This window comes from Cyprinus carpio, chromosome B22 (assembly GCF_018340385.1).
Source record: "Cyprinus carpio isolate SPL01 chromosome B22, ASM1834038v1, whole genome shotgun sequence".
Lineage (NCBI taxonomy): Eukaryota > Metazoa > Chordata > Actinopteri > Cypriniformes > Cyprinidae > Cyprinus > Cyprinus carpio.
Window position 1 is genome coordinate 22,086,913 of NC_056618.1, and position 27,961 is coordinate 22,114,873.

Sequence of the window (27,961 nt, forward strand, 5' to 3'; positions counted from 1 at the left end):
GATTTTGAAAATAAACTTGATATTAGACCCATTTCCTATAAACTACACTTACACAACATTCAATAGTAAAATATCTGCCTGTTCTATGTATGTGGGCTGTATAAAACAATTTTTCCAGAAGGGATTATGTTAAAAAAAAAGCCTTAGATTACAGTCTCAATGACTAAAACAATTGCACATCAAAAGTATATATTTTTTTTATGATCAAAAGAACACTGCATTAGAGGAATCTTTGCAGAAGTAGTCCCACACTTTGCTGCTACAGCGTTCACCTTTTTTCAGCCATCTGTAGGGCAGAAAGAGAGACAGAGAAAGAATAAGCATGTGTATTAATAATATCACCATGTATCATTACTCATGTCATCATTAGAATTATAATAATAATAAACAGGGATCTCCTATATATATTTTATTTGTCAAGCAATAGGTATTACCTATTACCTACTTATATTTAACTATATTATTACAACATTTTCCTGTTATGTCTGTAAAGCTGCTTTGAAACAATCTGTAAAAAAGAAGAAAAAAAAAGCGCTTGTTCAGCTCACATTTATTTACATGTCCCCTCTGGTTTAATCATTTCTGACGCACCTACTGTAGTTACTGTAACTACACTATATTTGCTCTCACAGACACATTCACAACGGACCCCGTATATCTTCTCCTCTTCTCTTTGTGCAGTCTGAATCAAAACATCGTCATGCGCTGGCGAACGTAAAGTTAGCCTACTGTTACCGGAAGATTACGGAATCAATTCGAAGTTGAATGGTTAACGTTAGTGTCATGAACACACCGCTGTCAATTTTGAGAAGAACCACCTTCAAACAAGTTAATAGCAAGCATTTAAGGGGCCTGCTAAAAAGGAAGCTATGTTTGCGTTAGAATAACGTAACAGTTGTTGTTTTTTCGAGGCACGCTGTACATAACTTCTAGTCATTGACTAAACGCGCCCCCCCTGCCACAGTTACGCGGTCATTATGTGGGAAACACTGCAGATATATTTAGAATAAGTTAAACGCTAACGTTATAGTTTGACCTCTTATTAACGTTCGCGGCAGCTCTTCCACTGATAAACATGGTATTAGCTTTGTGGCTAATCTAATATAGCAATGCATTAGCGGCTGTAAGGGATGTTACAGAATATTTAGAAGTGATAATGATAGGACCGTTAGCTAGAACTACCCACACTGTTTTTATATACAGTGTATGAACTAAATCTACAATCATTTCACATGACGAACAACAGACTCACACACCGTCAAAAGAGTACATCTCAGTGGCTCGGCTGATAGCTTTCTTCTGTAGTGGATTTCTCTGGCGCTGTTGTCAACTGGGGAGCTGCAGAGCTCCCTCTGGTGGGCAAACTATGCAACACTCATAACATGAGTGAAGCATGAGACTCTGTTTTTTTTATGTTTCATCAGCCGTTATAAACGCGATTGCCGATTTAAATGCAATTAGCTCAAATCGGCCGATAATATCGGCCGGCCGATATATCGGTCGGGCTCTAATATATATATATATATATATATATATATATAGATATATATATATATATATATATATATATATAATCTGTTGTTTAGAAATGCAAGTATATCTGGGCCCGTATTCAAAAAAACATTTTATCTTCCTACTAAGAGTTCTCGTAAATAACAGCAAAAGTTTTTAGCTAAGAGTTTTCTCTTAAAACCTATTCACAAAGCAAAATAAAGATTTAAAAATAAAAATGTTAATTGCCACATTCAAATAAAGATTTGAAAAAGCAGGCTAAGTGTCACTAATTAAACAAGTATATGTTAATGTATGATTCTCGTAAACAGTTACTGAATATACATATAAACAGCCTTTTAAATAATCATGGCTGATAGTAAGACATGCAAACGTAAAAGAAAACCAAACTGGATGCAAGAACAGCTGTTACTTGTTGCCTAACTGGTTGATAAAAAAAGGATATAATCAAAGGTGAATTTAGAGTAAGGATATTCTCCAAAAGAGATGCTTTTTTTAAAAGCACATTTTCAAATGTTTCTAAAATGTTTACGTTCCAAGGCAGGTTGCCAGTAATAGCCGTTTTAGGATAGTTTGTGGTTCGGTCTTAGTGACTTAGGACTCCTCTTCACTACTCCTAACGTTTCACAAATTTAGAAGCTAAGTTTTAATGCTAAAACGGTTTGTGAAATATTCTTAGAGCAAAAATGTAGGAGTCCTAAATTTAGGACTGACGCCCTTTATTTTTCAGATTTTACATTTATGCATTTAGCAGACGCTTTTATCCAAAGAGACTTATAGTGCATTCAGGCTACACTTTTCTTTTTTTTTTTCTTTTTTTTTGCCAGTATGTGTGTTCCCTGGGAATTGAACCCACGACCTTTTTGTGCTGCTAACACAATGCTCTAACCACTGAGCCACAGAAACAGATTTTCTGGCGAGTTATGAGCTACTGTTAGCCTTAAGATGTTTTCTGTATACGGGCCCTGATATTTTCCTCGTGTTGCTAGAATCTCTGAAATATATTTATCAAATATATTATTATTGAAATATATAAATCAATTCCTGGCTTGAATTTTGCAGAGTGATGTCAGAGGGCGGCACTTTTCTGGTGGTTCTGTATTCCCTGACTCACCGGGATCCTGAGTTCTACCAGTGTAAGCCATGTGTCGGACAACAACAAATGAGCTTTCAGCTGCTCACCAGCACAGAGTCATTCACGCTTTACAAGGTTAGCCTGTCTATGGCTTTGTCCTCAGCAAATTAAATTGGAATACACCCAGGTCTATAAGAAACCTTTTACTCCTCCTCATGCAACCTGTGTGATTTATGAATTGAATTGTTAATTTTATCTAATAAATTCCTCACTCTGCAATTTGTTTGTGTGTTAAATCAGATTTTTAGATGTTTAAGTGTATTTCTAGAGCAATTGTGTTTTTACACAATTGAGCTGATTTGGTTTTCGAGTTGTTGCTTAGCTAACTTACTGTACTAAATAGTTTTTAGGGTTGCTTTTCATTAAAAGTTTTTAATAATACTTCCTAATTTCCAATATAGAATGTAGAGCCTTCCGAAGGACGGCCTTTACAATTTGAGCTCAGTGCTGAGAACCAAAATCAGGAAACTGTGCTGTTTGAGGAAGTTCTCTCCCAGACTGTGTTAACAGGGTACAGTCTTTATTTCTCTAAAAACATTTTCAATGTGTTGATATTTATGTTTGGCTGTTTACTGTATCTGACAGAATACAATATAATGCAAGCAAGAGGAAGTATAACACACTATATCCACTTTGTCCTATCAGGACAACACTTGCAGCATCTTCAGCTGCTCCACAGAAGAAACTGTCTATCAGTGATCATGACTCAGGTGTAGAAGATGAAGACCTCTCTCCTCGGCCGTCCCCAAACCCTCATCCTGTCAGTCAGCAGGTTTGTTAACTCGTGGCCTTGCACCCTTGATGTACCTCTCCATTTCTTGTTGGATAACTTCATACCCAATAACTTCCATTTCAAATATTTTTCTTCAGACTAGACGCATTCATCCTTCAGTACCAGAACTCTCTATGGTATTAGATGGCAGCTTTTTGGATGGGAGTGTGGCTAATACACAAGACACGACTCCTGTCTCTCATAGCCTTTCGAATGTCCAGCGGAGAAGCATTAGCCCTGCGCACCAGGGCCTCGCTGTGTTGAGACCTCCAGAACAAGGTAGCATCTCTGGACCTCCTCTAATCCGAAGACCACTAACTCCCATCCTATCTCAGGCGAAAATCAAACTACATCCTAATCCGGGACAACAGACACCACAACCCAATGTGAATCGGAAGTCACTGCCCTCAATGCGAAGATCAAGAGAAGGCTCATCAGCATCATCTGCATCATCATCTTCATCATCTTCCTCAAACAAGAATGCTGCTTCACCCAATGGCTCTTTTCATAAACAAAAGCAGCGTTATTCGCAAGGTTTCCCAACCAAACCCCAGCCGATTTATTCTGGACCCCCAACATCAGCTCACACTAGTACCAGAAAGAGTTCAGCAATGCCTAGCCAGACCCCTATTCATCATCCGTCCCAACACAGGCTCTTCCATAGCACCCCAGCGGCCAACCCTTGCAGCTGCTGCACCAACCAACCCAGCCATGTCCCCTTTTATCAAAACAACACCTGGCAAGGGACACCAACATATCCCACTGTGGCGCACAATCCTTGTGGTTTTCATTGCACACTTGAGAGTGTCCCACCTAGGGATCACTGCCTCTCGCCATCTCGGCAGACTTTGGGTTGTTGCAAATCTCCGACTAAAAGTCCTGTTTGCCATCCCGCTGTTCCAGTTCACTACTCTCCATCACCTGGTCCATGTGTCCCCACAGTCAACCCCAACAAAGGTTCTGTTGAGCAAGTCCCGCCCTGTCAAGCCCAGTGCTGCCAAGTCCAGTCTAGCCAGGGCGCATGTTTGGACACACCCATGGGTCTTCTTCCTGCCGATGCCTACAAGATGCTTATGGATCAAGAGCGTCAGTTGAAGCTACTTCAACTCCAGGTTTGTATTAAAAAGCCAAACATTTTATCATTGATCTGTCATTGCATGTTGTTAACAGACTTTCCTCAACAGATTCAGAAACTTCTTGAGTCTCAAAGCAAAACACCTCCGGTATCATCTGCAGAACGTGACACTCAGCAGGAAAGAGACAATCAGACGCCCACATCTCCACCGAAACCAACAAGTGTCAGTGTTGCTGTAGGAACAGGTGCTTTGATGGAAGATTTCATTTTCTTGAATTTGTTTCAAATTCCTTTTAATGTCATGACGTTTTCATTGTTGTTTTTTTAGGGGGTAGCTTGTTTTGGAACACCCCTCGGGAGTCTTCCACACATGAGGCCCCAAGTCTGGATTGGCAAACTGAGATGGAGCCAAAGTCTGGATGTCAAAATGACAGTATAGTCACTTCCAGACTTGGATCCGAAAATGGATCTCGTTACACCGAAGATCAGAATACAGGATCTACTCTACATCCAACATCTCCAAAACCCAAGTAATGAACCCTGTGTTGACCCCTAATGAGCCTATAATGAACCCAAACCCTTATAGAGATTGTTAACCTTCATATCTAAATTTCAAAGAGTGTTACGCTTTTGTTTGTTTTCCAGGCAATGTTTGATGTATTTATTGTATTTGTATTTGGCAGCATGTCATCTGGTTTCGGCGCCCATTTGTTTCAGAGTCCAGTGTTGGGAGAGAGTGCTAGCATGTATTACAACTCTCCATCACGGAGTAACGATCTCCCTGAAAACCGAGAAATGGACAACCCAAGATTTTACAAAGAACTACTGGTATGGCCCAATTTTATTTTATTTTTTTAAATAATTTTCACGTATTTAATTAGAAATTAACACATTATGAATGTTCAAACCAACTTGGACTCAATTCCTACTGCAGGGTCAGCTGCAAAGTCGTCTGCAAGACTCTGCAATTATGGATGAAAAGGTGGAGCAAGACCAACAGAGTGTCCCAAACAGACAAAGTCTGTCCCCTGTAGGCCATCAGTCAAAGAAATCACCAACATCTTCCATACCCCAAACTCAAAAAATTAAGCACAGATTCAGTCCACCAGATCAGGACCGTGTCTTAAGTGCAACATTAAGACAGCTCCAACAGTTTGGGGTGAACATAGACTTAGACTCTGAGCAGGGAAAGACGACACGTGCAACTGTGGAAAGTGCCAGGTAAAGACATAGTCAACGACTAATCGTTTTATCAAAGCTATGATTAAAAGTCTTGTGTCTAACATTATCTTTCTCTTCAGTACCCTTGCCTGCATTAACCCAGAAGCAGTGATTCCAAGACTTGCTCTTTCTGAACCAGTGGGGACCAGCATTTGGGGACCAAGCGGCAGTGTAGACCTTAGTCTTGAAGCCAATGCCATTGCACTTAAGTACTTAACCGATTCGCAACTGTCAAGACTCTCATTGGGCGGTCAATCCTCCGTTCCACGTCCAGACCCCAGCGCGATTCTCCTGAGAAGACCCGCTGCAGAAAAGAGCGGCGTTGGACTCAGTATACTGTCCCCCACCAATATGTCTCTAGCTACCTGTAAGTACATGAAGAAATACGGACTGATTGAAGGAGAAAACAGCAGTGAGGAAGAGCAAGAGGATGCCGTCCTGGTAGACTCAGCTCTCGGGTGTTCGGTACAGAACGAAACGTCCAAAAATGTGAGCGTTAGGCAACACCGGGAAGACCAAAGCACTGCCGTTCTCAAAAACATGTCAAACAAGCCAGTTGCCAATCCTCACATATCTCCCATCGACTCTCAAGAGCAGTTAATCCAATACTTGCGGCCCAAAATGCAGCTGCTTATGTGTGGCGGGACAAACCCAGAGGAGGAGAATGATGCAAAGAAACATCTGACTCAGCGTAGGTCTTCGCTTACTGAAAACCAGAGGATGCAGGAAGTGAGGGAGCCCGAGGGGTCGGTGGGAAATTTCCTGGATCTGAGTAGGTTACGCCAGCTCCCCAAGCTCTTCTAAAACGCGTCATGGGGGATTTGCAAACAGATCCCTTTGACACAAAAACTCACCAAGGAGTGTTTTGTTTTAAACCAATTCTCAAAGATTTGTCTTCCATTTCTTTACGTGGTATAACATGATTTTGTTTTTAAAAGTGTACAGACTCTTTTAAGTGAAACCTTTTGAGTATGTTTTATTGTCTGGAACGTCTCGTCCTGTCACCTTAATGTTATTTCCTTTCACGCGGAGGCTTAAAAGTTTTTACATGCTTACCTGATGAATCCTTATGTGTCATGTACAGAGTAAAGTGCCTTGTATGAAGTGACTCGCTTAAGGCAGTGTTGTTTTAATGTTACAAATTTGAACTCTTTCACAATTTTGTCTTACGGCATTACTTGAATTTTCCCTCGAATTGGCACAAACCGTTTCAGAGGGAGAGCTACTGCTTGAGTTTTCATCCTTCTGTATGTTTTTAAATGTCTTCATGTATGTGTCGCGCAATTAAATGACATTCTTTTATACGACTCCATTTTTAACGAGTTGTATCACTGACCATCACATCCTTGTGTTTCTCACAAGGATATCTAAACATGTCAGACTTCTGTGTCAGCTAATTAGTAGGTAAATGTTTGACTTCCCAAACACACCCGGTGACAACACTGAATGGGATTTACATAATAGTTTCTAAGGGCCAGAACTGAGGAAAGTTATTCAGAGCTAAGAACACCAATGCATTAAACACCACTTGGAGTGCCTTAGCAACCGTATCGGAACATGTTAAAATAATGGACATGACTTTAACATGAACAGGAGCTTGTGTTGTTGTGAATGTAGACAAAAGCTCAGATACAACATCTTGAATTTTTCATCAGCCTTCACCAAACAGAGAGGCGTATGACTGAAGGGGTGAGTTTTAAAACACATCGTGGTGCTTTTTGTCTGTTTAAACACCATTTCGGACATAACCCATGCTGTCTAGTTAAGTTCTGAGACTACTTACTCCACGGAGGATGTGATCTTGATGGTCTCGGATGATCTCCGGTTGCGCAATCCTGGACTTCTCTCACTTGAGCTCTGAGACTCAGGCAGGCAGTCCAAAGAAACTTTTATTACGGCTGCAGGCGAAATTAACGCACTTCTTCTGTGAAGACTGAGCTGAACCAAATATTGTGAGTACACGTCTAATATACACTGCGTAAATTATGTAACGTTAGTTTTATTGTGCTTTCAGGTTTCGTTCTTTGTGTATATTTGAGTACACGCCGCATATAACGGCTAAAACAATGCGCGGAGTCTGTTGCTTGGAAACACGGCAGAATAGATCGAAAACGCTTAAACTGACATTTCTGCAGTAAGTGTTGTTAAAAAGGTACGTGGCTCGAATGAAACGCCTAAAACTATTACAAACGAGCGCTGTAAGCGTTGCCTAAGATGCATCCACCGGCGTAGCACAGATGCTAACGCTCACGAGCACATTATTCAGTAAGAATCCGTTTTATTATTGATTGGTGTTAGGTTTGTGTGGTTTTAAAGTGTTTCGGTTAGCGAAATATTCGTACAAACACCGAGGGATTCGCGATAGAAGCGTTTTAAGTTAACAAATGACGTTTAGCCGAAGGCTACAAGCTTTGTTTTGTTAGCACATCGGCTAACTTAGCTGTTTAATATTCAAATTTCAAATCGGGTGAAACGGTCCAAATGCACATTTATGTTAGCTTAAATTTTATAGACGTTATAATGTTTTTATGTAGAAAACATCCAGTGGTGGTAGGTAAAGATTAGTAATGTGTATTTTTCCCTATTCGTTTTTTATCTAGAAACGGTTATTAGTTAACCTGCTAGCTGACTAGCATAACAGTTTGACAATCTCGAGCTTTTAAACAAGTACGTTAATGTTTCTTCATCATCGTGTGGCACTTGGCTAGATAAATGTGTAAGTATAAAATATCTTAATGTTTATAGTTTAAAGCGAGTGTTTTATTAGATCACAGCTACATCCAGCTCGAGTCAGAGGGCTTTGTCTCTGTCTTTCCTGTTCTGAATGGTTTGTTATGCAAACGTTTTACACAGAAATCTGATCTTCTCAAGAAGTCTTCGACAAAGGGTTTCCTGGGGATTCATTTGGCTGCTAAATCCTACAGGAATGTGATGATGCACACGTGCGCATTGTCTTTTCTTGGAGATGGCACAGAATAAACAGGCTGTGGTTTATATACGGTTAGATCACGTTGAGTTTTGTAATTAAACGCTGGATCATTAAGTGATGCTTAAAAATCTCTGTTAACCTGCTTTAGGTGGTTTCCAGTATGCAAAGGACAAGAGATAAGTCTCGGCATGCTTTGAACAGAGGTAATTTTTTCCATGACTGCGCTGGCATCTGAATACATTCCTCTTTTTGAATCACAAAATTGAACGTCAGGCATGTAAATGACCTTTATGATGCACATTAAATACAATAGCCTTTAAATTAGTCGCATGCAGTTTGACAAACAGGTCTCCAAGTCATAATTACACTGGGTTAATGCTTTGTATGGAGATACGAGGAAATACACATTGATATATTATACTTCCTGTTGCATTTATGTATTTATAATTCATTTAATTCTTTATTATTTAATATAATTATGTGAATCAGTTAATTGAAAGTTTAAAATATTTTATTAATACTACATTTTATATTCATTTTAACCGTTTTTTTTTTAAATCTTTTACTATTTTTTGAATCTAAAAAATATTTATATAGAGAGAGTTCTATATATAGTAATCCCACACCACTGAGAACTACTCCGAACTACTCACCACACTACTGAGAAATCCTGATACTAATGAAACAATTCATTGCATAGAAAGAAAACGTGGGTGTGCCTGTGTAATAAAACGGTGCTTTTGATGGCTGCCACAAGAGGAAGTACCTTAGTTGCATGGGTGGCTGCTGAAGATAACAGCATGTATTTGAATGTTACATATACATGCACTCGTTAGGTAAGACAATGCATGTTTATATAAATATATATATATATATATATTTATATTATGCATAATTATTTTTTTTATTATTAAAATAGGTATTTATATTATTCTGAAAAACACTTTTTATTTTAGGGTGCAATTCACACAGGACTTGCGCAGAAATCCTTGCGGAAACTAAACTAGCCTTCTTGGTGAGCCGACTGGGTTGAAATCAGAAAAGTTTTCAGTGTTGATTTTGAGACACATTCAGAAAGGAAACAGATGTTCAATTTCATGACTAGTATCTATGAATTTATTTTCGGCTTCCTTTTGTCACTGAAGCATGAGCGTGCAACTCCCATGCATGTGATGGAAACTGTGCTCTTTGTTATGGCTCATGTTTCTGTTCCCCATAGGTCAGAATTCCTGCCTTCCTGCTCCTGAAAACACGCTGATTTTGTTTGTCAGATGAGTCAGATCTCAGGATTCGTAACCTGATTTGAGTTTAAATGCTTCCTTGTTATGTCTCCCGCTGGAGCGGTCAAAGGGAATTGCACTTTAGTTGTGATTAGTCATTTGAAATCCCCTCGATTTTGTGTTGTTTTGGTTATATAATTTCTATTTCGGGCAGCTGTAAGGTACGGTACGCAGACTGGGCTGTAATAAATGATGAGTCAGGCTATTGCTGCTGTTCTGGACTTCCCGGTCAGGACTGAATGTTTCATAGAGCTCATGTTGTTAGGCTGAAGCCAAAAGGTTTAATGTTAGCCAAAAGATCCTGCTTGGTTGGTATCTTTGATAACCAAAATATGCCTGCTGTACTCGTGTCAGTGATAAGAAAGTCTAAGATGACGAAAATGGAAAAGAAAAGAATGAGTCATGTGTTTTTATTCACTGGTGTTTGTGTTCATGTGGTTTTTTTTTTTTTTTTTTTTTTTTTTTTTTTTTTTTTTTTTTTTTTTTCTTTGTCAAAAGATTTGTTTAAAGAATATCAAACCGTAAATGTAGCCAAGTAAAAAAAAAAAATTATTGCATCTTGATTAAAAAAAAAAAAATTATTGCATCTTGATTATTATTTTTATTTTTAGGAAATTTAAAGATTTCAAGTATTAAAAGTTATTTTTTTGTAAACATGTTTTCATGTTTTTAATATCAAAGTTTCTTGCGATTTGATCAAAAATTTAACATTTTCATTACAGAAGTTGCTTGTAACAGTTATTGGGTCTTATTTGTGAAATGAGTGGAACACATTTTTGTAAAGTATTATTAACAAATGGAATTTTCATTATGACATTTTGCTTCATTACATCAATTTGTATAAAAAGATTGAGCAAATTATAAATGATAAATTTCGTTTTTATTAGTTTTAATTTTAATTTAAAGGCCAAACTACAAATAAAACTAGACTAAATTAGGCTAGCCTAATTAAAACTAGCCTAATTTAGTCTATTTTACTTGTAGTTTGGCCTTTTTGTTATTTTTTTGTTTTTAACTCTCATCTCTTTCTTTGATTCTCATTTTAGTTTGTATGTAGTTTTTATTTATTTTGTATTTTTGTGCTGCCAAAGTAATAATGAGAGTTTAAAAGCAGCATTTTCATGTTTAGTGAAAGGCAGTTTATCAAATAAACCTTTTTGGTTATTCTGTATGAAAAATCTTAAGTCTAAGTCATGAGAGAGCATTTTATTTATGTTGTTAACATCAACATTCTGAATATAATTATTAAAACAGTTAAAAAATAGCTGAGAACAACCTTGTTCTGTTTCATAAATGAGGCTCAATTTAACTTCAGTATTAAATGCATTTTTAATGTTTCATTTGAATAAAGTAATGTACAAGTGTTACTTAATTGATCTGAGGCTGAATGTGATCATTTGGCATGTTGGTGTTTAGTGTAAAAAATCTTGACGTGAGTGATCATTTTTGTTTTGTTTTTTGTCTTTCAGGTTATGTTTTTCACACTATGTGCTGAACGCCCACAATGTCAGGAAATATTTAAGAAGCGTGATCTTTGGAAGAGCTTTATCGGTTCCAGTGGAACTTTTAGGACTTACTGTCACATCGTTTTACGCAAAACACACACAGACACAAATGCAGCAATAAGAGAAGATCTTGGGGACCGGTGCATCACAGACCGAGCTTCGCTACAATGCCCGTGCAAGCCCCGCAATGGACCGAGTTTCTGTTGTGTCCCATCTGCACACAAACCTTCGAGGAGAGCCACCGGAAGCCCATCAGCCTGGGCTGTGGCCACACTGTGTGCAAAATGTGCCTGAACAAACTGCACCGCAAGGCCTGTCCGTTCGACCAGACCACCATCAGCACGGACATCGAGCAGCTGCCCGTAAACACAGCGCTGCTGCAGCTCGTCAGCGGACAGGTGAGTCTAAATGTGTGGTCACATTTGCAAAATTTTGCAGCATATAAGGTCAGTTGTCAATGGAGTAGCTAGATATAAAGATTAGTCACTAATCAAGCAGATGTTTATCAATACAACGATTTCGCATTCAACAGAAAGTTCCCTACAACAAACTCTAAATGAACTTTATTTTGTGTTCAAAATTATATCACATCAGTTGTTGTTGTTTTTTTTGTTCAATTTTGCTTTAAGTATTAGCGGTAGGGATGCACCGATATCACTTTTCTAGAACGAGTCTGATACCAATATTTAATTTTTTGTACTTGCCAATACCTATATTTTTAAAGCATTTGTAATTTAAAAAATATATATATTGGGTATAGAAACCAAAAAATATAAATCATGTTAGCTGGCTTCATTTTGCAAACAGATATTCCTAGGGCCCTATGATTTCCGCGATGCGGAAAACTCGGACGGAATCGTGGAATTTGTCATAAAAACAGAATTTACTGTATAACGCGGAATGTCACGGAATTTGTCAAACTTTTAATTAATCAAAAGTAGGTCATTACACTTAAATCCAATCATGATACGGACTAGTATCTGTAGATATTAAGCCACAAAAAGACTATTTAAATATGAATCCTGTATGTTCTGCGCGTTTCTGTGTTATTGAATGGCGCAGACGCACGGTTTCATTTACTACATACATACTGAAGCGCTCGGGATGCTCGCAGTGATTTCAGCCTCTGCCGTCTGAATATAAGAGTACATAAATACATGAACAACATCTCCAAAACTGCTCTGAGAGTAACATGATGACATGAGCAACATGATGAGCATTTTACCCTTTGATTTGAGTATAAATATTGTCATAAAACACGACACAGAAATTTAAAGCCCATCAAAAAAAACTGTTTGGTTTAACTTAAAGAAATTGTGCCAGAAATATATTACTATTGTTCAGTAGAATGTACATAATACTACTATTACTACTACTACAAAAATTATTAAAACTTTATTTTTTAAGGAATAATCACACAGCTTTTCTTCATAATTTTAATGTTTATAGTAAATCCACTTTGTTTGCCAAAAACAAAGTTTGTTCAATTTTAAATAATTAAAAGATAAATTAAATTGCTTTATGCCTTTATTTGATAACCAGAAAATTTTTGTTTTTGGGGAAAAAACATTTCATAAGGCTATTTTAGGAATAGATTTGAATAAAGTTGTTTTTATGCATTCAAATGATTATACGTGCGAAAACACAGAATTTGGTAACAATAAAACATATGGTGAGGAAAAAACGTTTAAAAAACTGATGTGAATTTGTATAGGTTTCATGATTTTAATTAATTAGACATGCTTTGTGATTAATAAAAATTAATTTAACCATTAAAAAGGGGTCCAGAAAAATTTTAATGGAATTCGGTAAAAAAATGCAAGCAGAGGAATGCACATGAACACGCATCAAAGACTGACACGGAAGAGAAGAAATTGTCGAATAAAGTTGTTATTTTTGGTTTTCTTTTCGGCACAATAACTGTCGAGTTCGGTGTAGACACGGTGTAATGCTATTTTAGTTGTAAAATAGTTTTCATTAACTAACGAAAATGGATCTGCTTGTTGCATAAATTAGTCTCAAATTAGGTATGGTAATAAAAATGCATTTTGAATATTTTTTGTAATAGGCCGAGACACATTTAACAAGCGCTGCATAACTGACCTGGGGCTGAATGCTAAAATTAGTTTGTTTTTGTCTTAAAGATGCAGTCACAATCACACAGAATCTCACGCAAAACTCCTACATTTTTGTCAAAATTTTTCCAACAGTAAACGTGAGCACATCTTAAAGCACCCAGTGCACATAGTTTCATCCTGTACCAAACATGTTTATTTTTATTGACTTTGTTTCCACCATAGCCGCAATCTAAGTGAGGATGAGGAAGTAAAACTACAGTGGTTCCTTGTCACTCAAACAATGCCCTTTTTTCCTTTTCAAATGACCTGGATAACAATCAGAACATGAGGCAAACAGCCAAAAAGCCCAGACCGCAGCGATTGTGCAGACAACACTGCAGTTGTACTTTAGGTGGAGCGTGTTTATTAGCGTCTTTACTGCATCCACTTGTTTCTGAATCAAGAAGACGAGCAGAACGTGTCAAGTACAGCATGGAGAGGTAGAGCTCAGGGCGTCAGGTTTCTGAAGATCAGTTTGCGATCGTTCCGGTCTGGTTGGATTTCAGGCCTGATGTGACATACAGAAGCGTGTGATTGCATGACAGGACTGGAGGCTGTAAAACACACTGCTTCCTCACTCACACAGCCAAGAGAGAACCAAGAACATCTGCCAGTCATTCCCAGTGTTGAGTGTAAAAATACTTCTTCATTCTGCACATGCGGTGATAGGTATGATGACTGTCGCAACTATTACGTTATCGTCTAGTTTGGATTATTTCAGATGACTGCAGTCATAGTGCGCTGTACTTCAATAAGGAAATTAAACAACTACAAAAATGGCACTGTTGCAAAATTGCAGAAAAATTTGTAAAGTCCATGCAGGGTTTCATATAAAGCAAATGAGTTAAAGATGAGCTGCATGTATAAAAACTGTCATCTGCAAGCAGAAAATCTTTTTTTTTTTATTCATGCACAAGGGAATCTCTTTAAAATGAAAACAAAAATAGAAGTTCGTACAAAAATGTATTCTCATTGGAAAATAATAGCCAAATATTTCTTACTAATGTATTATTCACTTGGCAAAATGCACCAAAATGAGAAATATGTGACATAATTTCTTCATATTTTAATATTTAGAATTTTACTTCCTCCCACCCAAATCAAAACAAAAAAAAGTTAAAACAAAACTCTGTTTTAATTTCTCTCTAAAAAAGTCTACTCAACAAAAAGTTGCATAGTTTTCTTGCTTTTTGATTGTGCTCAAAGTGTTTAAACATGTTTTTGATTCTAAAAAGCATTTTATTATATATATAAACATGGCGTTTTGAATCATAATTATCATGATACTGTCCTAGAATTTGATCAGAAATAATACTGTTCAAAACACTTCTATTTCAATATATTTTCAAAATGTAGTTTATTCCTTTGATCAAAGCTGAATTTTCAGCATCATTACTCCAGTCTTCAGTGTCACATGATCCTTCAGAAATCATTCAGATATTGATTTGCTGCTCAAGAAACATTCCTTATTATTATCAATGTTAAAAACAGTTGGAACAAATCTTTAACATAAATATCTTTACTGTCACGTTTGATTTATTTAATGCAGACTCGCTAAATGAAAGTATTAATTTCTTAAACCCCTACCCTACACATTTAAACAGTAGTGCATCTGATGTAATAATCATATATAATTGAAAATCATTCTACTATGTTAAAGCATCAGTCTCAAAACTTGCAGTTATTTACGCGTGTGAATCAGTCAAACCTCACAGTCATGACGGGGCCCTTTGATGATAAATCACATGTTGTTATGAGAGTCTGTGGGTGTGAACATGTTCTACATGTTGATGAATGCTGACAGCCCTATCACATGGTGAAGAATGCCATCAAAGCCCTGTAAATGGGAAGTATCTTTGGTATGGTAACAGACAAATGTTGTGTTTTCTCCTGCAGGTACCCAAAGCTCCCCCCATCACTTTACTGACAGCTGCAGAGGACGTCAAGCACTATGAGGAGTCTCGCACATGTGTGGAGGACCTGGCCCTCTATCTCAAACCCCTGAGCAACACCAGAGGTCCCTGCCATTTTACATTCATTCATTCACTATAAATTAGCATATGCTTTTTTTAAGTGATTTAGCTTATACGTCAACAAATGCATGAAAATATCATAATAGGATTGTGATTGCGCTGCAAAAAGGAAAACAAACATTTTCTATATTTTTAATATGATTGATTTCTTATTTGATTTGAGTTCATTTATTTATTTTTATTTATTTATTATTGTTTAGACTCGTAACAATTTTCTGTGTTTATCATTCTTAGTATTTTATGCATTGTGGACTTGAAAAACTAAATTTTATTATTGTTTGAACCTAACAATTCACCATGTTTATCATCCTTAATGCATCATAAAATTGATCTAATAATTGTATTTTGGTTGCATATATTTTCTTTTTTGTTTTATTTTGTAATATTTACATTTTTTTTCTTCTTTTTTTTAAAACTTTTTTTCAGTTGTTTGAATACCAAACAATTCACCACGTTTATCGTCCTTAGCATATTTTTTTATGGTTTTTCAGTGATTTATCAGAAACATTCAGTTGTCATCAAATGCATCAAGATATCATTGGACTGCAGTTAAAACTAAAAGGAACAAAAAAACTTATTATTTTTAAAATATACATTTTTATATATATATAATTGTATTTTTATTTTATTTTTTGTAGATACCTAACCGTTCGACCTTGTTTGTCTTTAGCATATGCTCTACTGTTTTAAAGTGATTCATCGTCCTTCATGATAATCAGCAATCCATGAAAAGGCTCAGTTAACGTTTGTGTTTTGTTGGTGTTTATCTGTGCAGGTGCAGGACTGAATGGTGCCGTTCAGAGCGTTCTCAGCAGACCCATGCAGAGGAAGCTGGTGACTCTGGTTCACTGCCAGCTGGTGGAGGAGGAGGGCCGCATCCGGGCCATGCGGGCGGCCCGCTCTCTGGGTGAACGTACTGTCACTGAGCTCATCCTCCAGCACCAGAACCCCCAGCAGCTCTCCTCCAACCTGTGGGCCGCCGTCAGAGCCAGAGGCTGCCAGTTTCTCGGCCCTGGTAAGATATTTCCACTATAACATAATAGCGGGCTGATAAAATCATTTGTGGACACTAACAAAAATTGGATTTCACCCAACAGCTATGCAGGAAGAAGCACTGAAGCTGGTCCTGCTCGCTCTGGAAGATGGTCCGGCCCTCTCACGGAAGGTTCTGGTCCTGTTTGTGGTCCAGAGACTCGAACCACGTTTTCCTCAGGCCTCGAAAACAAGCATAGGACACGTGGTGCAGCTCCTCTACAGGGCCTCCTGCTTTAAGGTGCTTTTACTTTTCCTCTTTTCCTTCACAATATTAATGATTCTCATTTCTATAGATTCATTATAGCATATATACACATACATACATACATACATATACACTGTCATTCAAAAGTTTGGCATCAGTAAGATTTTTAATGTTTTTTAATGGAGTCTCTTATGCGCATCAATGCTGTATTTGATCAACAAAAAAAAAACAACAAAAAAAAAAAACTAAATATTAAGAAATTATCATTTCTAATATTGTTTCCTATTTTTCCAACATTGATTATAAACTATAATCATTGATTATAACTAACTTTTATTGTGTAGTATTTTCATTGTAACCTCAATATTATATCAAAATTTTATGTAATAAAATATATATAATTATATAAAATATAACATTTTTATAATTATTTCATTTAATAATTTTATTTGTATACATATTAAATTACAGTTAAAAATAACATTAAATTTGATGTCAGCTGATTTAAAAAGTATAAAAAAAAATATATATATATATATGTGTGTGTGTGTGTGTGTGTGTATATATATATATATATATATATATATATATATATATATATATATATATATATATATATATTATATATGTATATATATATATATATAAACGATTACTGATATATGTATTAAAGAAAAAAAAACATTTTAAATGTGTACATTTCATTAGTATTTAAATATTTGCATTTGTATTTATATTAAATATCAAATTTGTTTTAATCTCAGGTGACCAAACGTGACGAAGATTCCTCCTTGATGCAGCTGAAGGAGGAGTTTTGCACGTACGAGGCTCTTCGGAGGGAACACGACTCTCAGATCGTTCAGATCGCGATGGAGGGCGGACTGCGTATCGCCCCTGACCAGTGGTCATCTCTACTGTACGGCGACCAGTCGCACAAATCCCACATGCAGTCCATCATAGACAAGGTAAGATGTAAAGCGTGTATTATGATAAATAAAAATGGCTTTTTGGTTATAAATTGTCTTTCAAAGTGCCTAGGTAATTACACCTCAAATTTTCCAAACATATCCTGTTCAGGGTACTAATTTAAGATTTCACTAGGTGGAGCTGTAGTTTTTTAAGGCAGGTCTGCCAAAAAAAAAAAAAAAATTGTATGTCCAATTGTTACATGTTTAAATTCTCCAGTAACACCCCTCCCTGCGTAGGGTTTAGCAAACGTCACATCGTGCATAAAAACATGCTGATTTTGTCTGCTGGTATGTGAAGTATGTGTTTATGTGGCTTTGTGTGTTTCAGCTGCAGACACCAGCATCCTTTGCTCAGAGTGTGCAAGAACTCACCATCGCCCTTCAGAGAACCGGAGATCCAGCCAATCTCAACCGCCTCAGACCCCATCTGGAGTTCCTGGCCGACATCGACCCTAGTCCAGGTCCGTCAGCCTGCTCCATTCACACCTTTGTCAGTACAGCCGTTCATAAAAACAGAAATGTCTGATTTTTTTGCCTGGTTTTTGCACTAACAGATGCCCCTGCACCCACATGGGAGCAGCTAGCCAAAGGGCTGGAAGCGGTGCGGACCGTCGTTCACGGCCTGGTGGATTTCATCCAGAACCACAGCAAAAAAGGAGGAGATCAGCAGCAGGTCAGTAACCAAATTACAGAAGGAAAATATATATTTTTTAAAATATTTAATAGGTTTACATTTATTTATTTTTATACTTTTATTTAGTTAGTAGCAGCAGCACTTCTTTTATTTATTTATTTTATTTTAACATTATTTGGTTTATTATTCAGTTTTTCGTTTTTTGTGATAATGGCAAATTATTTATAAACGTGTTATTTTGGTGTTATTTATATGCTATTGTAGTATTTTATTTTAAATCAGCTTTTATATTTTCATTTTTAATTTTGGTTTAAATTTGTCTTTTTTTATGGTTTTATTTAGCTTTATTTTTTAATTTAACTTATTTTTAAATCAGGTAATTCAAATAACTTGCACAGAAATGAGTAAGCATATCACACTTCCTGCCCACAGCCACCTCAGCACAGCAAATACAAGACCTACATGTGTCGGGACATGAAACAAAAAGGCGGCTGTCCTCGCGGTGCAAGTTGCACTTTTGCTCACACTCAGGAAGAGCTTGAAAAGTACGCAGCACTTTAAGTACATTAAATAAAGAGTAATACGCATTAGCATCAGCCTCACCACCTGTTCTCTGACGACAGGTACCGTAAGATGAATAAACGTTTGGGAATGAGGCGACAGCTCAGCCAGTCCCTGACCCAGCTGAACGAGATGGACCTCGGCGCCGGTCTGTTGCCTGACGATGGGCCGATGATGGAGGGACTCCCACGCAAACACTCGTCCATCACTAACGTCATCCTAGCAGCAGGACATGATTCCACCTTGGCACACCTTGTTTCCAGAGGCTCGGACCCGTCATATGACCCAACACACAAACCAGGGAAGATGGACTCTGGGAGCCTCAGTGCTCCTGGCTCACCTCCAGACTCGTGAGTTCATTTGTTTATTAGCGGTGGGAAATAAATCGTATGTTAGCATGGGGGATGTCAAACCTTTTTTTTTTTTTATTATTTTTATAACATATATCATTTTATTATAACAGTTAGGGTTGTCAAAAATTACTGACTTCGGTACCAGTCAATAACAAAATTTTAAATGAATTAAGTCATGCAGCCCTAATTGGCAACTAACTGAAATAAGTTTTAAAGCACTTAAATAACAGCTTAATAAACCAATCAAAATGATTGATTTGTTAATAGTTTATCAATAACGACACTGCTATACAATATCCAGCTTACTACATACATACTCCACCTGACTACTTGCCATATAAATGAATAAATGGACATGAAATGTTAATTTAAGTCAAAATTGTTTTAATTTTAATAAAGCAAGAGTGCACTTTATCTCTTGGTTCACAGATTGGAATCCATCCCAAAAGCAGGGATGCTCATAAATTCTCACTCCAGGATAACAGGCGAAGGCGCTGTTGGACAGAAGCACATGTCTGCGGTGCCTAGAGTTCCTCACATGTACTCACCACACCAGTCTGAACGGTATTACTCTGATACAAGAGGCCCTCTGCCACCCTCTGCCCAATATGAATCCTCCCAGTACCCTGCAGGTACCAAAACACTGTTGTTCTTTTGAGTAAACGCATTACGTTTTGCGCTTCTAAATCCTTGCACTTGCAAAAAATTACATTTTCCTTATTTCAACAGGTAATCCTTATCCTCACCACCATGTGCACCCACGCTACGCCCGCCACCTGACTCCAGATCCAGGCATGCCACCATATCCGGAATCCTATTCCAGCTCCTACACTTCAGAGCGCCAGTGCGCCAACCCCAGCTCCCATTATGGGTACCCTTCACACCACGACGGCCGTCGCCACTCAGCCTACACCCATCCCCAGACATTCCCCCCACGGGAGGAACTGGTGCGAAGGAGTCCAGATGTTCCCCCGCCGCTACCACCCCAAAACGCTTCGTACCTGCCAGAGCCGGACAACTATAACCACTCCAGTCACATCAGGAATTACCCGAGGGTAAGATCCATTACCTGCAATATTTAAACTGTACCGGTCTCATTTAAAAGCTAAAGGAAACATGATCTCTGATAATGTGTCCCCAGAATGCCTACACACGACCTCAGCCCTCCCTAGACTACCTGCACCGCCGAAGACAGGAGATCATGGCCCAGCTGGAGGAGAGAAAGGTGGCTTCCCCGTCGCCGTTCAGCTCCTCACACTCATACGACCCCAGCTACCCTCAGGACACGAGGGGGCAGAGCCATGTAAGCCAGAGGAAGAATATTCTATAGACCGTAATAATAATACTAAACAAAGTGTAGAAGGGATGCATGTTTAATCTAAATGAAACAATGGTTTAATGTTTTAAAATAAAGAAATTAAGATTGCCCTAAAAAGAAAATTAAGATTTGTAAAAAAATAAATAAATAGTTATAATAATTGGATAACTGGCACTGTAAAATTATCTTTATCTGAAATCTATTTAAGTAAAATTACATCTATTTCAAGAATTTATTTTAATTTAATTTATTTGTTATTATTATTATTATTATTATTATTATTATTATTATTGTTATTGTTATTTCTAGTTATTAGTAGTAGTATTGTAATTTAAAAAATAATGTAGTAATAATAATGAAATACTGTTTTAGTAAAGTATTATAGTAATTTAAATTATTATAATAAAATAATATATACTTATTAAAAAATATATACATATTAATATTTAAATTCAAATTTAAAAAAACAATTTAATTTTAAAAAAAAAAAACAAGTTTGTTTTGTATCATTATCTTTTTCTGAAATCTATTTATTAAAATATATTTTAAAGAGTAATTTTAATTTTATTTATTGTTTGTTATTTTTATTGTTATTTATACAGTATTGTAATTTTAAAAAAACATGTAATAGTAAAATACTCTGTTTTAGTGAAATATTTAGCAATTTGTTTTGAATATATGTAACACAACATTAATAGTAATATTTAATTTAATCGTATAATATAATAATAATAATAATAATGATTATTATATTCTGAAATTATTTTATTAAAATTAATTATTTTATTAATTAATATTATTGTTATTTATACAGTATAGTAATAAACAAAATAAATAAAATACTCTGAGTAAAGTTATAGTAATTTCTTATTATATTTTTCTTATTTTATTTTTAATTTTCATATTGATATTGTGTTGTAATTTATTAAAAACATTCATATTTCTAATTTTGCTTAAAATAACAATAATATCTATTTATAAAAGAATTAATAAATCAATTTAATTTTAAAAAAAAATATTAACTATTTCTTTACATTTTATTTATTGTTGTTATTATTTATTGTTATATGAATTAATATTGTATTGTATTTTTTTTAAAAACAGCATTATTAATATTTCTAATTTTGTTAAATATAATAATAATTATTTAATTACTTTTGTATAGCATTTTAAATCCCATTTTTATCTGAAAAAAATTGCAATTAGATTTTTACCCCCTAATCAAGCAGCCATATCCGTGTCGTTCACAGTACATGGAAGACAACTCCCACAGTTTTGGACACTTCCAGGAACCAGACTACACCAGCTCGTATTCGCCGTGGTCATGTGACACCTTCGGTTCCTACATTGGCAGCAAAGATATAAAGTCCAAGGAGGGCATGAACTCCATGGACACAGTAAGTTTTGCATGTTTAGAGGTACATAAGGGATTCTCAAGCAGTTGTATTTTTACCAACAAAAAAAAATGGTCAAAGGCACACATTGAAGGAGAACCTGAGCTTAAAAAAAATGTAAATGTGAGATATTTAAAGCTGAAAGGCTTCACATTGCACAGGGATTTTGTCCCGTCTCTCCCACACATTTAGATTTGTGCTGTTTTCAGTGGCTGTTCCATTACAAAAGGTTATCAGTGTTTGTTCTGTCTAGTTTGTACTAATCATACTGTTGACAAATCAAAGGCCATATACATATAACATGACCAGTGAGTTTTGTTAATGGATCAGGTTTATTCCATGTTAACGCTTGGATAATATTCTTAAATATCAAATAGTGAAGTAGGATGTATTTAAATAATAACACGCTAAATAGTAAGCATGTTCAAATAGGATTCTTGAGCTAACTGTAACCATTTCTCGTAGCAAAATATAGACAAAGGCAAAAATCTGAGAGCGCATGGCTTGGAGCTTCAGCGCAGAGCGGCAGACGTCAAAGACGACGACCCCATCATTCCCTTTGGCTCCCTGCCCACCGTGTCTCGTTTTGGAGCCATCTCGCGCACGTCTAAACCGGGCTATCCGCCAAACAGTCCCATGCCACCCATGCCAAACTCAGCCAAGCACACCGCTTCAGCTGGTAAACTCCTCCCGCTTTGTCTCAGCATTGCTAATGGGACAACATGATTGTTTCAATGTTTTTGAATGGTCTTTGTCTTCTCTTTAAGCTGAATACACCTATGCGAAGCACAGCGGGTGGACTGGCGAGTCCTACCAGCCACACCAAACGTCTCAGGGGCACTTCAGCGAGCGGTATGTCTCCAGCCCCACCCTTTACAATAATCTCTTGGTTTCTGTTTAGTTTTATTCTAGAACTGTTCTAAATGAGTGAAATCTTTTCCACTTGTCCCGCAGATCCAGTGTATCCCCTGCCGTGCAGGTGCGTGAGCAGCTGAGGATGGAGCTACAGCAGGTCAACCTCCAAATCAGCCAACAGACGCAGAGTCGCGGCCTAGAGGTGAGACTGTCCGCCCTGCTGGATGTGTCATCTTAAAGGCCTGCTCACACCTTGTCTGATCCAACTAAATGACACCAAAGTATCAAATATTTACTAGATTAAATATTCACTTAAAAAAAAAAAATACTTAAAATAAAAAAAAAAAAATATATATATATATGGAATATTTTAGAATATAGTGTGTATATATTTATATTTAAAATATACAGTCAAACCAAAAAATATTCAGACACCAGATATAATGTTTTATTTAATTTTTTTACTAGTGGGTGCAGGACACACTAGTTCATTTATGTAAGTGAGGATAGCAAAATAAAGTAAACTGTGACATACCCAAAAATTCTTCATACAGTGGACTACCAGTAAAAATAAGAATTTGGGACCAAAAATTATTCACACTTTGACCTGACCATGTTTTGCTCAAGTGTTTGTCTTTAATTGCTAATGTGACCTTTTACACCACAGACTGAACATAATTAAGCATTGCTTGGTAATTGGTCGACCTAAAGTGCTATTATCTAATTGTGTACTTAAATTTAACCGCATTTGTTCAACCTAATTCATTACATAGCTCTCTATCAAAGTTATCTGACATTAACAAGATGAATTTGTTCTGACACAGTTTAACTCTGAGTTCTTGTCATATTTTATTACCATTTTCTAAACTTATGGTGAATAAACTGTGATGATGTGAGAAATGTTGAAGGTGTCAATAAATTTTGACTTGACTGTATATACCAATTTAAATAAAGTGTGTGCGTCTATATATAATAAAATATATAGAAAATGTAAGTTTTTAATATAATTTTTCAAACTGGAATTTTATTTAATTTCTAAATGTAGTGGTGTTCTGAAATGAGGAGGCAAAGTCCTGAAAGGATTTTTTTTATTTTTTATTTTTTTTAATCATCAAATATAAAATCATGGTCCCAGTCACATTTTCTTGGTTAAAAGTGGTTATACTACGGGGCCGTTGAATGCTTGAATCTGATTGGCGGACGAACGTTCTGAGGTGTGCAATTATTTTCAGGGAAACGCGCGGCGAATGTAGTTCCAGGCAGCTCTCTTGATCGCATTACAGTTCCATATCACTTCACATATAGTAAAGCTGTAAAAACGGAAATTACAGGACTCACAAAAACAACAACATGACAGACCATTTTCCGAAAGTAAATACACATGACATTTCTCACTAGCGAGGTAATAACAGCGCTGTTTAGAGATGCTGCTGTAGTCTTAATTTACACAAGCTCTCTCTCTCTCTCTCTCTCTCTCTCTCTCTCTCTCTCTCTGTGTCTCTGTCTCTCTCTCTGTGTCTCTGTCTCTCTCGCTCTCTTTCTAATAACTTCATTAATAACGGCATTAGAATGCTATCAACGGCTCAAGCCTCCATTACCAGCTTTAAAATTACATTTTGGAACTAGTAAAAGGCGTTGGATGAGATGCGGGAGAAATAGTCCTACTCACAATAGCGATTTAAGTACAAAAACTGGACGAATCCCTCTAAATAAATCATCTGATCAATGTCTTGAGGTGTGGTAACTGTAGTATAAGTGGAAAAATTGATGACAGGTCGTTGAATTATTAGAAAAATAATGCATAACCACCTTTTCTAATAATTCAACAGCCTGTCGTCAATTATTCCTTACTTTATATAATAGTGTGAGTTGTTTACTTGCTTTTTTTTTATTAGTCTTCCCATTAACGCCATTATATTGTTCATTCAAACTGATTCGCAAACACAAGAGGCGGGATTAATCGCTTGAACCAGTCACAGCCGGACATAACCAGTCATATCCAATCATATATCACTCACATGACTTTCTCCCATTCATTCTCAATTACCCCCCACCAAACTCACTGCACGCTTTAGAAGTTCTGTTAAAACTCAGTGGGCTCAGGGGAGGCGAGAGACGCGCAGTGTGTGTGTTATAATATATATATATATATATGTATATATATATGTATATATAATATATGGTGTCACTGTTGGAAGATTTATACTCTTTATGTAGTAGTGTTTTATTTCTGTACAAATTTGTGTGTATTTTTTTTATGTAATATCCAATATTTTGAGTGTGTGCCCCCCTTGCCTCACATATGTATTTTCACACATATATATATATATATATATATATGTATATATATATATATATATATAAATGTATGTATATATATTCTCGTATATGTATGTATAAATAATGTATTTTTTTGTTGTTGTTATTTTAATGATTCAGCTTCTCCCGCTCTCTTTTGGCAGAACTCGAGCTCAGTCATGTCCCAGCCGTCTCGAGTGGACTGGTCGTCTGGGAATTTGAACAGTGAACAGCTGAGTCTCGAGCTGCACCAGGTGGAGAGAGATATTGTCATGAGGACACAGGAGATGGCCATGGTAAGCGACACATGCAATTTATAGAGCTTCTATTAATTATTCATAATTAATATATTCTATTACCGGTGAATAATTCATGCGACTGCGGTCATTTCTTGAGAAGAAAATCCATTTTTAAGCAAGGTCATTTGTAAGAGTAGTGTTTTTTTAAACTGGTACTGTGGAGTGTAATTTCAGTAACCTTTATATCTCCATTCACTCAAGTTCTGGAAGTGTTAAAAGTCATGTGATTTACATTATTTTGCCTTCAGGAGAACCACGATGGCAAGTACAAGCGGGTCTCTGTGGAAAATGGACAAGATGAACACACTCTGCAACGAGATGAACATCCACTCACTCTTAGGTGAAATATAACTAATATATATATAATAAATCAAAAGAAAAATATACTATATTTTACCAGTAACATGCTATTTATGTATTTTTTTTTTTTTTTTTTTAAGTCAAGATTAGTGCTTTCTTGTGTCCATTACAGTAGTTCTCATCGTCTTTCTCTCTTTAACTGTAGTGAGGGCTCAAACGGCTCCATCGGTTTGGCCCAGGACTGTGGTCTCGTCAGCAGCAGCATGTCCTCGCTGACCAGCAAGACATCATCTCTCAGTTTGTCCTCCGAACAGGTGGCCAGCAGCCCTGATTTGCCCAAGAACGGAGTCGTCCACTCCTAGCCGGCTGTTTCTACCTCAGATTCCCCTTCCGCAACCACCACCCCTCTATTATGCCAGGTTAAACCCTCTAGAGCAGGACGCTGTATTCATTCGCTTAATCCTGAGTGCTTAGCTTCCTCCGCTGACCCTCAAACACCCATCAGGCAAATATGGGTGAGGTTCACTGTGCATGTGCCTCAGCAGACTTGCACAATCATGCCCTGCTTTAGTTCTTTTTACAGCAGTATCTGCTGTCGAGTATTTTCTTCCTGTTTTTTGTTCACCTCCTACCCAAGACTAGCCTTTTTTCATAGCGGCGTAAATCAGGGTGAATCCGAAAAATCCATAGTCTTAAGTGTATGTCAGGCAACATATAAAATGATCTGAGTTATGTTGTTAAACTATCAATAATCCACTATTTTGGGTTTCAAAATTGCATTTTGTTATCATTATGTGCTACGTTTTCGGTAGTTATGCTCTTTGTTGTGCTTGGTGTGGCGTTTACACTTCTGTCAGAGTTTACAGTGTTTAAAAAAGTTTTTTTTTTTTTTTTTTTTTTTTACAATAACTGCAGGCTTGGTGCATATTCAACCAATTTTGACGGTTAAAACTATGTATCATGTTTCATACATTAGGCTTCATTTAGGCTTTTACAGTGTGATTGCTGCGATGCACATTATTGTCTGTTATAGAAATACTCGTAAACCCCAATGCTCACTGATTTGACCTCAATTGCTCTCTTGCCAACAAACCAAAAAGCCTTTTCCAGTCTTAATAGGGCCCTTGTATTGTTTTCAGCATATTACACTACACTGCCTGTGGGATTTCGATTGAACCGCCTGTAATCATCATTTTCTGTTGTAATGTCCTCAGGGATGCATTATTCGGCCTCTATATTTTGTGGACATGAATAGAAATAACAATCCAGGTCACTCTGGTTTTTCATAGTGGGTATATTTAAATTTTTCCATCCTGAGGATGGAAAGAAAGCCGCTATGGTAATGCATAAAGATGCATTCTGTTGTATGAGTGCGTATATACTACTCTTCACTTTGTCAGTGAAATTACAATATTCAGATCAAGCCACATTTTTTTTGTTTTTTGTATATGTGGTGTTTCTCATCCTGAAAGATGTGGCGTATATTCAAAGCAAAAAGAAAGACTTTGATCCAGTTGTAGCTGCCTCAAGACTCTCCTTCATTCTCCGTTTTGTCTTTGAAGTTTAAAGAATGTTGTTTTGATGGGCCGGTTTGATCGAATTCCCATACAGGCTGGGCTCAAGCATGTACATCACAGTCCTCCTCGACTTCATAATAATACTGATCGGGGGATTTACTTTGCTTTACTGTCACAGGTCTTGCATGAGACTGTTTGGACTTGAAAAGCTTGGACTCGTTTCCTTTTAAAGGAATAGTTCACCACAAAATCAGAACAGATTTGGAGAAATTTAACATTACATGACTTGCTCACCAATGCATCCTCTGCAGTGAATGGGTGCCGTCAGAATGAGAGTCCAAACATCTGATAAAAACATCACAGTGATCCACAATTAATCCACACCACTCCAGTCCATCAATGAATCACTTGTGAAGCGAAAAGATGCGTTTTTGTAATAAACAAATCCATCTTTAAAACATTTTTAATTTCAAACTGTTGGTTCAAAGTAAAATACAAGTCCTTAATATTTTTACCATATATATATATATATATGTGTATTATATATATATATATATATATATTTATTACATATATATATATATTTATATACAACGGTTTAAAACAACGGTTTAAAATTGAAATTATTATTTTTTTTTTTATGTG

General features: G+C 36.5%; 2 protein-coding genes and 1 long non-coding RNA gene across 6 annotated transcripts in view; 2 read left to right on the plus strand and 1 right to left on the minus strand.

The window, feature by feature from the left end:
• Positions 1 to 7,017, plus strand: part of LOC109047506 (SCL-interrupting locus protein homolog) — an 11,374-nt gene extending 4,357 nt beyond the window's left edge. Inside the window, exons 9-17 of the mRNA XM_042749946.1 lie at positions 2,575 to 2,722; positions 3,049 to 3,158; positions 3,293 to 3,419; positions 3,518 to 4,531; positions 4,604 to 4,739; positions 4,823 to 5,024; positions 5,178 to 5,322; positions 5,429 to 5,715; positions 5,796 to 7,017. Of these exons, the coding sequence (XP_042605880.1) occupies positions 2,575 to 2,722; positions 3,049 to 3,158; positions 3,293 to 3,419; positions 3,518 to 4,531; positions 4,604 to 4,739; positions 4,823 to 5,024; positions 5,178 to 5,322; positions 5,429 to 5,715; positions 5,796 to 6,519 (2,893 nt within the window). The 3' untranslated portion in view covers positions 6,520 to 7,017. The remainder of the gene's footprint in view (positions 1 to 2,574; positions 2,723 to 3,048; positions 3,159 to 3,292; positions 3,420 to 3,517; positions 4,532 to 4,603; positions 4,740 to 4,822; positions 5,025 to 5,177; positions 5,323 to 5,428; positions 5,716 to 5,795) is intronic.
• Positions 1 to 7,629, minus strand: part of LOC122141794 — a 12,325-nt gene extending 4,696 nt beyond the window's left edge. The window contains exon 1 of the long non-coding RNA XR_006158104.1: positions 7,499 to 7,629. This is a non-coding gene — a long non-coding RNA (uncharacterized LOC122141794). The remainder of the gene's footprint in view (positions 1 to 7,498) is intronic.
• Positions 7,532 to 26,702, plus strand: rc3h1a (ring finger and CCCH-type domains 1a). 4 transcript variants are annotated; one of them, XM_042749947.1, is made up of 20 exons: positions 7,532 to 7,667; positions 11,394 to 11,827; positions 15,443 to 15,563; positions 16,355 to 16,594; positions 16,677 to 16,852; positions 17,584 to 17,784; positions 18,116 to 18,248; positions 18,342 to 18,460; positions 18,854 to 18,966; positions 19,045 to 19,332; positions 19,765 to 19,967; positions 20,065 to 20,390; positions 20,477 to 20,638; positions 21,904 to 22,050; positions 22,513 to 22,726; positions 22,815 to 22,899; positions 23,002 to 23,104; positions 25,365 to 25,496; positions 25,748 to 25,839; positions 26,005 to 26,702. In XM_042749947.1, the coding sequence occupies exons 2-20, from the start codon at positions 11,597 to 11,599 to the stop codon at positions 26,159 to 26,161; spliced, it is 3,243 nt and encodes a 1,080-aa protein (XP_042605881.1). In that variant the 5' UTR covers positions 7,532 to 7,667; positions 11,394 to 11,596; the 3' UTR covers positions 26,162 to 26,702. The 4 variants fall into 4 exon arrangements, with proteins under 4 accessions (XP_042605881.1, XP_042605882.1, XP_042605883.1 ...); XM_042749948.1 differs by lacking the exon at positions 7,532 to 7,667 and adding an exon at positions 7,735 to 7,867; XM_042749949.1 differs by lacking the exon at positions 7,532 to 7,667 and adding an exon at positions 7,862 to 7,980.
• The last annotated feature ends 1,259 nt before the right edge of the window (positions 26,703 to 27,961 follow it).

Bases quoted from the DNA above. Each gene is read 5' to 3' on its own strand.
- rc3h1a (XM_042749947.1), top strand. From the start codon at position 11,597: ATGCCCGTGCAAGCCCCGCAATGGACCGAGTTTCTGTTGTGTCCCATC. The intron at 20,639-21,903 runs GTAAGCCAGAGG...TGTCGTTCACAG, and splicing joins ACACGAGGGGGCAGAGCCAT to TACATGGAAGACAACTCCCA. The intron at 23,105-25,364 runs GTGAGACTGTCC...CTCTTTTGGCAG, and splicing joins CGCAGAGTCGCGGCCTAGAG to AACTCGAGCTCAGTCATGTC.